Source organism: Pezoporus occidentalis, unplaced genomic scaffold (genome assembly GCF_034315485.1).
Source record: "Pezoporus occidentalis ecotype Australia unplaced genomic scaffold, CSIRO_AGI_Poc_V1 ctg367, whole genome shotgun sequence".
Lineage (NCBI taxonomy): Eukaryota > Metazoa > Chordata > Aves > Psittaciformes > Psittacidae > Pezoporus > Pezoporus occidentalis.
In genome coordinates this window covers 119,615-129,216 of record NW_026915669.1, presented here as the reverse complement: position 1 = coordinate 129,216, position 9,602 = coordinate 119,615, and the positions used below count along the sequence as shown (strand labels likewise).

The following is a 9,602-nucleotide window of genomic DNA, read 5'->3' as shown; positions in this document are numbered from 1 at the left end:
AGGAAAAGATGAAAGGAAAAACTTCAGATTATCACTGCACACACTCTAGCTCATCTGATGCATCTACTTCCCTCATCCAACAGTCTCTTCCAGAGAAGGGGGAGGGAGAATCTTTTCCTGCAGCTGTACAAAACTGTTCTTCATCCTTGGCACTAATGTAACCTAGCTTCAGCTCAGGGAAAAAATCATTCAAGGTGTACGTCTGTACCTGAAAAGGCAAAAAATGATGAAGTGCATCTAAGTGTGGTTTCCAGTGTCTGGAATAGGCCTTTGCAATGGAGTCCTTTGCAGAGATGTTGTGATTTTAAACCCACTGTTTTTCAGACAAAAACATAATTATCATCACCAGAATCTTGAAAATCCAACTCGGCAACAGATACCCCAATTTTTGCACAGCAAGTTATGGACATCATACAGAAAAGATCAGAATTCAATGAGATCAAGTTATAAACTAACCCAAGTGACAGGACAGGAGGACACCTGATGTCCTTAGCCAAGCAAACACTACGGATTCTTTCCTAGGCTATCAATAAATGGTATGTTTTCACCTCTTATCTGTTATTCTACATGGAAGGTACCTTCCTATCAAACATGTTTTTATCTTGACAATTGGCAGCCTGCTGTATTTAATCTTTGTTACCTTCCAATTAGCCCTGAACCTAGCACTGCTCTCTCGAGAGCTGGCTCCCCTGTGATGCCTCTGCCAAAACAATACCCATAGCACCCTGGATCTCCCTGCACAAGGACAGCCTTCTGGTGTCAACTCAAGCCATCACTTGTTTGCTGCAACAGACACACTTTGATCCATCTGTTGTCCCTATAGACCACAGTGCTGCTCTGCTGGAAAGTGATGCCTTGAGGAGAAGGGCTGAGGAAGCAGGGGTGAAAGAAAAAACCCTTTGAGAGTGCCAGCTCACTCCCTACCAAGGTAGGATGTTTCACGGGTCATAAATAAAAATAAATAGTTTATACAAATAAATAGTTCATTTTTAAGACAACTAATATCTTGTCAAACAAGTGAGAAACAGAACTGGGGGATTCCACAAGCAAAGGCAAAATCTGCTACAGCTGATTAAAAAGGAAGATATTTCTACTGTTATGTGTATCAGGGGTTACAGCGGCTCTCATACAGCTAAGGTATGAAAGGATTCCCAGGATTCTCCAGGCAGTGCAGCCGTATCTCAGGGCTGCTGGTGCATCTTACAACCACTACCTATGTATTTTGCATTGGGAACAGTGATTCCTCTTCCACAGCAGGAGAAAAAGAAGTAGAAAAGCTATGAAAGGACAGAGAAAAACAAAATGATGTAACCAAATAGATTTATTGTAGAAACCCGCGGAGACACATTCTGGCCCCCATCAGGGCAGGGATTTTGGGACCAGTGAACCATTGTGATGTGCAGTTTGTCTTGACAGACTCAAACCAGTTTTGAACAAAAATATGACAGTATTGTACAGGCTAGCCTCAGCAGAACAAGTGCTCAAACAGCAATCCTGTTCCTCAAGACCCTCCCACAACCTCCAGGAGAATAACAGCACATCCAGAGAATTAACCAAAGAGGCATACTGAGACTGGTCAGCCCAAAGGCACCCAGCGTAGGCAAAAGCTAGAGTATGCCTTCTAACATGCTGACTGCCTGGTACATCAGGATGAGTTCCATGGGGCTAACCACTGCTCCCAGCATGTGTTTTCACTCACAGAACAGTCTCAAGAACATCTAGACTGAATCTTCATAGAAAGTCTTTGCCATGGCATGTGCCACTTTTACCACCTTCTTCTCCTTGGCATCCAGGCCCATATTGCTGCGGGCTAGTTTAATCCAATACTGCTCCGTCCTCGACAGGTAGTCTGCATGGCTCTCATCAAGCTGAACAGACGGGTGTTGCTCCTCTTCTAGTACACAGTGGGAAGAAGACAAAAAGAGAGGTGACAAACAGTGAATGAAGGCACTGCTCTTCAACTCAGCCAAGACTGCTCTTAATGTGTTTAAATGTAACAGCCTAAAATCCTATCAGTCATGAGTAGAATTTCTCTTCTAACCTGAGAGCAGTGCACTGTGAAAACTGCTTTTGCTAGAAAACTCACCTGGATGACAATGAAGCCCCCCAGGCTGGCAGCAGAACCAGCACGTACTGTACTTTATATTAGTATGAAGAAAACATTCATCTTAATTATTACCTCCCTCATCTTCACTCTCCTCTTCAGAGCTCTCCTCTTCTTCTTCTCCTCCCTCTGCACCTTCCTTATCATCCTCCTCTTCATCTGACTCAGAATCCTCCAGCCATTCTTGTGCTTCTTTGATGAGAAAGAAAATAAAATAAATAAATAACAAGCTGTTTCCCACTCCTACAGCCAGAACTATCATGGAAGATCTGGGCAAGGTCAGAAAGATGTGCTTCTTAAGACCCCTGCTCTATTCACTGCCTCAAAGATCCATCCACTGTACAGTGCCTGTATCTGATGGGAACAATGGGAAGAGATGAAATAGGAAGAAGTGAACAGCACAGAACAGCTGTGGAAGAGAAGCTGGTTAGTGCCAATGCTGACAACAGTCAGCTCTCCTCCCTAGCACTTCACAGTTCAATGATCATGAGCCAGACACCTTCCTTTATGCCTTTTGCCAATTACCACATGCAGACTGCGAGCTTCGAGGGCAAGGTCACCTTTTGTGATCACAAAGCTCTGGACTAGACTGGTTTCCACAGTGATGGTGACCGTAACACACTGCATATCACGTAATTCCAAACTTTCTCCTGTCCGGGAAAAAACACTACTCAAAGGCTCACCACCACGCCTTGAGGAAGCTCCACAGTTGTTTTGTTGGTTAGTTTTTCTCTTCCCTAGTGTAGTGCTGCTACACTAAAAGCAGAGAGAGAAATCCCACCATCAGAACTTACCTGGATCCATCTCCACTAGCACCTTCCATTCTTCCATCTTGTGTAGGTCGATGCTGTAGAGGTCACTGAGGGTGAACTGGCGATCACCCACCTCAAACATTCCCCCATACACATAGAGAACCCCATGTTTCACTGCCAACATGGCATTTGAACGTGGGCATGGCTCCACTTTCTGTCCCAAGGCTCCGTCTTCCTCCTCCTCCGATTCAGACCTCTCCTTTTCTTCTGCGGGTCCAGAGATCACCTGCTTGATTGTCATGACAGTCCCATCTTCTGCCACCACCTCTTTGACTATTTCTACTGGGCCTTGTGGAGGTTGCTTCCCCACCTCCTCATCTCCAGCACCCTCTGCCTCAGCTTTTCTGCCACGTCTCCGCTTCCTCTTCTCTGATTTTGGTCCCTGTTAACAGCAACAAGGAACAGAAAGAGACTGAGTGTGAATTGCCTGCACCTAATAGCATGTACAGCAGTTACTATAACTACTATGGATGCTGCTGGGAGGGAGGAGAGGGAGAATTCAATCGCTTTTCACTACAGCTATAAGTCTCAAGTAATAGGTGCAGCCTCCCACTCAGCATAAACTTCTACCAGCCATAAAACAAGGAACAATGAAACTCCTGGAGAGCCCAAAGCATGAAGTTGCTTCCTCTATTAATGGCAGCATGTGCTGAAGAAGCAGAAAACAGCTATTTTGCTCTCTGTCTTGCAGGTACACGCAAACATGCAAGCAGTCCAATAGTCTGATGAGAGCAAGAGAAAGTAACCCCCATTTTTGTGAAATCACAACAATTGCCAGGTGCTAAATTACAGTGCATGACCAGGAAGCACTCCAGGTCTTCAAAGAACACAGCAAGGAAAGCAGAAGCAAACATCTGAGTGCCTGTTTGCCTGTTACTATGTGATTGACTTCTGTTTGAGAACAAAGCCAGAAACAGTGGGGAAGAAGGAACTTCTTCACCTGCACCTCATTTGCCCTTGAGAGTGGTTCAAACAAAATCACAGATCAGAGGGCCGCATTTGTGAAGTTTTTATGAGCCAAGGTTAATATTTCATCTCTTTAGTAACTCCTCAACACTGGGGAAAAGAGAGGGTTTTTTTGATCCCAATGCAACACAAGATCTTTTCACAGTAGCTTTTACTGAACTATCTGATGTCAGATTTATATATCTGACCTAGAGCCAGCCTCCAGTAAAACACTGTTAACGATGTTTTCATGCTGCTTTGTTTCATTTTGCATTACACAACAACGGGACACATTCAGCCTGACTCCTTAGGAGGGAGACTGCTCCTGAACCACTCCCACTTTGCGCCCAACCATCAGGGCTCACAGGCTTCCTCTCTCCACAGAAGGGTACCAGTCTACATCCCACTGTGGAAGCAGGGCATGGAGAGCACAAGGAGCTATGTGGCAGAGAAGGTAGCATGAAGGCAGCATGAAGTCAGAGAATTCAATTCATCTGGTACCAAAAATCTGCTAGAGTTGCACATCACCAGCTTCATTTGTACAGCCTCACCTCCTCTTCAAAGTCAGTGGGTCACAGATCAATGCAGCTGCCACACCTAGTGGATCACCTCTTGGAGCACCCCAAGTTATTACAAACAGAGGCTTGCTCCACACTACAAGAAAACTCTTTCAGGCCAAAAAAGGCCCAAAGAACACACATCATGATCAAGAAGAACGAACTGAATGTATCTGTGTTAATTTTTAAAATCAAACCTTCAGCTGTCCAGGAAACCAGCGGTTTTTCCCGAGGTCATAGAAATAAATATCATTGAAGAAGTCCCCTTCAATGCTTTCCTCCTCTTCTTCATCATGCACACCTCCAAACAGAAGGGAGCGGTTATTGGGACCAATTGCCACGGAGAAGCCAGATCTGGGAGTGGGTTTCACTCCAGAAGGGTTGAGCCGACTCCATGCCCACTTGTCTGGTAATGGATAAAAGCAAATACAAGCATCAGCAAAGGAGAATCCAGGATGCTTTTATATCTCCTACGCCCTTCAGTACTCCAGCAGTAAGTCTATGACCCATTTTGGATTTCTCAGAACTGCACAGTACAATGTTAATCAGAACCACTTATATTTCCACTTTACGCACACAGCTAATAGCACATCCATTCTACCCTTAGAAAACCATTGTGTCTTCAGTAAAAGCAACTGTAGAGGGCTGTCTTCACGGCATACTTTCTGGGGCAAGGAGCCTCTTGAAAGCTGTATACACCTTTATAAGAGAGTGGAGTTCAAGCAAGGATTACATATATATATATATATATATATAGCCTTCGCGTACCAAGGAAATGTGCCTCAGTTAACCCAGGAATCCCACTCCACATTCATTCTTTCTACAGCACTCTTCTACTAGGGTACTTTACCTGCCAATTTGCATCACTGCCTTAACTCCCAGAATAATTACAGTTCTTTGTAAGGAGACCCAACCACACTTTAAAAAAAGGCTCAGGAGCAGGAGAAGGCTTGTGCTCTAAACCCTTTGCTTTTGCTCCAATCCTTTCTACTCTGGATTTAGAGCAAATCCTGAAAACACAGGCTGGGAGAAGCACATGCACTGGCTAGGCACTCTTGTTTCTGAAGGAACCACAATTTCAGTAAGATGAACTATAAATAGTGCATAATGCAAACAGGGTCTGGAATCCAGACAATATATGTGACCCAAACCTCCTTCCCAAATCCTGCTTTAAGATAATCAGGTTTAAAGAAATCAATCACAATTTTAATATTTTAGAAATTCAGCTCAAAGAAGCTTGTCCCATTCCCTGAACCAAGGACAAAATACACTCTCTCCTAAGGAAAGCGATGGAATTCCTATTTCAGAGACATTCAGAGATAAAACAACCAACTAACCTATAATATCTTGGTTAGGCTTGGTTTTTTTTGGTAATATCCCTGCTCCAGGTAATCTAATGAGATCACAACCCAATCTTCCCTCTTAAGAGTCTGTAAGACACCACTACCAAAGAGTTTGTTAAAACAGGAATTTCCTGTGTGGAGATGCACTGGGTTTGCATAGTGAGGTTTTGGTAGCAGGGAGGCTATGGGGATGGCTTTGAGGACAAGATGCTAGAAGCAGTGTCTGACAGACCCAATGCAGCTGGATCCAACACGGACCTGCCACTGGCCAAGGCTGAGCCCATCACTGACAGCGGAAGCAGCTCTGGGATAACGTAGTTAACAGAAGGAAAAAAGCAAACCAAACTGCACAACTGCAGCCAGAGAGAGGAGTGAGACTGTGTGAGAGAAACAGCTCTGCAGACATCAAGGTCAGTGGCGAAGGAAGGAGGAGGTGCTCCAGACACCAGAAGATTCCCCTGCAGCCCATGATGCAGACAGACCATGGTGGTCCTACAGAGGCCCACAGTGGATTAAATATCCATCTGCACCCTGTGCAGGACCCCATACTGGAGCAAGTTTGATGGCAGGACTTGTGACCCCCCGAGGAACCTACTCTGGAGCAGCCTGTTCCTGACGGACTGCAGCCTGAGGAAAGAACCTACGCTGGAGCAGTTTGCAAAGAACTGCAGCCTGTGGGAGTGACTCACATTGGAGCAGGGGAACAGTGTGAGGAGTCCTCTGCCTGCAGAGGAAGAGGCGGCAGAGATGTGTGGTGAACTGACCACAGCCTCCACAAGCCACTGAGGAGGAGGAGGCAGAGAAATCGGGAGCAGAGTTGAGGGTAGAAAGAAGGGAGGGGTGGGGGGAAAGTGTTTGTAAGACTGAGTTGCTATTTCTCATTAACCTTCTATGATTTGATTGGTAATAAATTAGGCTAGTTTTCCCAAGACAAGTCTGTTTTGCCCATGATGGTAACTGATCTCTCCCTGTCCTTATCTTGACCCACAAGCCTTTGGTTATACTTTCTCTCCCCTGTCCAACTGAAGTGATAGAGCAGCTTTGGCGGGCACCTGGTGTCCAGCCAGGGCCAACCCACCACCTGAGAATTCCAAAACTGCAAAGATTTTCTGTTGTGAAACAGAAGAGCAGTGATCAAAATGTCCCACAGACCAGGAACTTTCAACATGTTGCTTTAATTCCCTCCCACATACAAACCAAAAAAATTCCTAAAATATCTTTCCTTGTAGTTTTTCCTGAAGCTGCCTGTGCAGGACAGAGCTTGTCACATAGTTATGCAAGGAGCCTGGAGACCCTCCACTCTATCTCAGACTATTCCAGGAGCAACTGGGAGGTGTCAATAAATGATGCTGTGAGCTAGAAGTGATTCTCTGACAAAAAGTATATCCCAACCTTCCTCCAGAGCTCTGCCAGTTTCTCAACCAGCTCCAATTCCCCCAGGGTTTTGCTGTGTCAGAGCTACCATTTACATCAGCTCTGAGATCAAGTCACCTAGAGCTGAGAACTATGACTCCTTACAGCCTTCAGCTAACTGAGAGCTTTGTTCAGCAAAGCCTACTTCCCATTTCCCTTTGCAGAGCACAGCAGTGAGGAATTCCACCCATCTTCATTCTCCAGCACACAGAAACAAAAAAGAAGAACACAATTCCTCTAATACCCCCTGTAATTGCTGTTTCCTTCACCTTAGCCCCCTTTGCTTTTAAGCTAGAGTCACAGTATACAAATGCAATTCGCTATTTCTGGGAGAAAGAAGAAATATTTAAGCCAACTCATCTGCTGTGTTTAGCCCCAGAGCAAACACTGGGGCATAGTACTTTCAAAAGGGAAATTTTGTTCTAAGATTGGGGTTTTTTTGCCTGTTATTCAAAGGAAAAGAAACGATCTGCATTTACAGTCCCGCAGCATCACTTCCAGCACAGCCCTCCTGGCTGCAGCTGTAGCTTACCTTCCTCCTTGCCTGCACCTTCAGCCTTCAGCAGGAACATATCTGTATGCAGGGTGCCTTTGTCAACATCCTTCTTAATTCTCTGCAGAGAAGGGAAAGACAGGGATGCTCAGCAAAACAATTTTAGTGGCCCAACTTTTCAAAGCCTAGGAAGTGACCCATGACAGAACAGCAGTATGTGCCAATCTGATCTCCTCCCATCCCCCAAAAAACCCTAATCCCCTAATCACAGCCCAAACCTGTACATTCCCATGCTGGAAATGCAAACACTGTGACTGGGCAAGGAGAAGCCATGCTGTATTCTCTGTAGTCACACTGTAGCTCTGGAACATCAGGCAGCTCACAACCATAGCATTCAAATCAGGGCTACATTCTGTGATGAGCCACAGCCAACTTCTGTCTGTGACAACTGGGAAGGGAACAGGAGACTCAAGGTCCTGTCTTTTACTCTGACACAGACAATATCAGGCGCTCTCAATGGTCTAATTTAATATCTGTGACTCTGCTTCTGTAGCTGTAAAAGAGAAAAGATACCTACTACACTCAAATGGCACACAACTTTCTATGGGATTTGTAATACCCATTGGGATTTCTGTCCTTGAATGTTGAGCAGAAGCTCAAAGCACCTGTGCTCTATCATTTGGAAGGTCTAAGTTTAAGTACAGATCTGTGACTAGTACACAGACTCTCAGTCCCTGCCACCCGCTCATCTCCATCCCACTACAGGAGCAGCAGAGGTGACAGCTCGCTCTCTGCACCACAGCCTAACTGTAGCTGTCAGCTTTAGGATTTGGGGCCCCACAGAGCCTTGAGCAAGTCTTTTCTCCTAAACAGAAGCCCCATGACCACTCCTGCTAAAGGCAACAGCAGGAGCAGAATCAAGCCCCAGCTGAGGCAGTTAAAAGCATCATTTTAAATGTGATTTTCTCTTGTTCCTCTCACTGTAAGCCCCTGTACTCCAGTGCTCATAGCAACATGCAGTATTGGAAAGCAGCACTATGCAACACCACTGTAGGAGGTCTTCTAATAATGTCATTATCCACCCATCCTTCATGCAGAGCTCCTGCTTGTAATTCCCTTTCTCCTGGGGGTGATGCCATTGCTATGCTGTGTAACTGCTTCCAGGTAGTGGATCCAACAAAGCTGAAAGGGTTGGATCCAGTTCTCAGGAAGATAAGCAGGGCTTGTATGCACCTGAGAGCCCAACAGCATGGTGATACCATGTTCTCGCTGCATAGCTGTACCCAAGCTTGTACTTTGCACTTAACAGGTTTTGTTACTGCAGAGTACGCTATGTTCTTACTGCAGGGCCTATTATCCAATTTGTAGGAAAGGTCTTCAATTCTTAGAAAGGTGGAAGAGAAGAAAATGTGTTAAAAGCATTGCAGAACACTACTGAAACTTGGATGATGCTGAGAAGCCCGAGGGAAGCATGATAATGAAGTGCTGGAGGAAACAGAACTCTGCTTGCAGTGCAGCAGAAGGGAAGCTTCAGTTAAGGGCCAGGGTCTGCCTCAAGAGCTGTCCTGGGAAATATTTTAGTTTGGGGCTGTGGCTCATGTGTCTTCTTGCTCTCAACATGCATCTAAGCATGCCCATTAGTGAACTAGAAAGACACACACTCTTGAAGACAGGATGTCTACACTAGAGAGATATTCTGTGCAATCACTTCTATGAAGCCAACAACTACACTATTCCACTTACTGCCCTTGAGCAACACAAGTCAGGCACACAGGGACAGGAAGCCTGTAGGAACAGGCAGTCCCATTTTCTGGGTATGAAGTTATATAGTGATGACTTCTTCAGCTACTGCCAGTTCTCCAGCACACAGAAAGCAAGTAAGACAAGTTTTTGCATAGGTGTGTGGTTCTGAGGCATAGAGGACCTGTGGTGTGA

General features: G+C 45.4%; 1 protein-coding gene across 1 annotated transcript in view; it reads right to left on the bottom strand.

Annotated features, from left to right (window-relative positions):
* Positions 1-1,303: 1,303 nt before the first annotated feature.
* KLHDC4 (kelch domain containing 4) overlaps positions 1,304-9,602 on the bottom strand; it is a 31,803-nt gene continuing 23,504 nt past the window's right edge. Inside the window, exons 8-12 of the mRNA XM_062631087.1 lie at positions 7,707-7,788; positions 4,616-4,824; positions 2,899-3,298; positions 2,180-2,296; positions 1,304-1,894 (exon numbers count right to left, since the gene is read on the bottom strand). Of these exons, the coding sequence (XP_062487071.1) occupies positions 1,719-1,894; positions 2,180-2,296; positions 2,899-3,298; positions 4,616-4,824; positions 7,707-7,788 (984 nt within the window). The 3' untranslated portion in view covers positions 1,304-1,718. The remainder of the gene's footprint in view (positions 1,895-2,179; positions 2,297-2,898; positions 3,299-4,615; positions 4,825-7,706; positions 7,789-9,602) is intronic.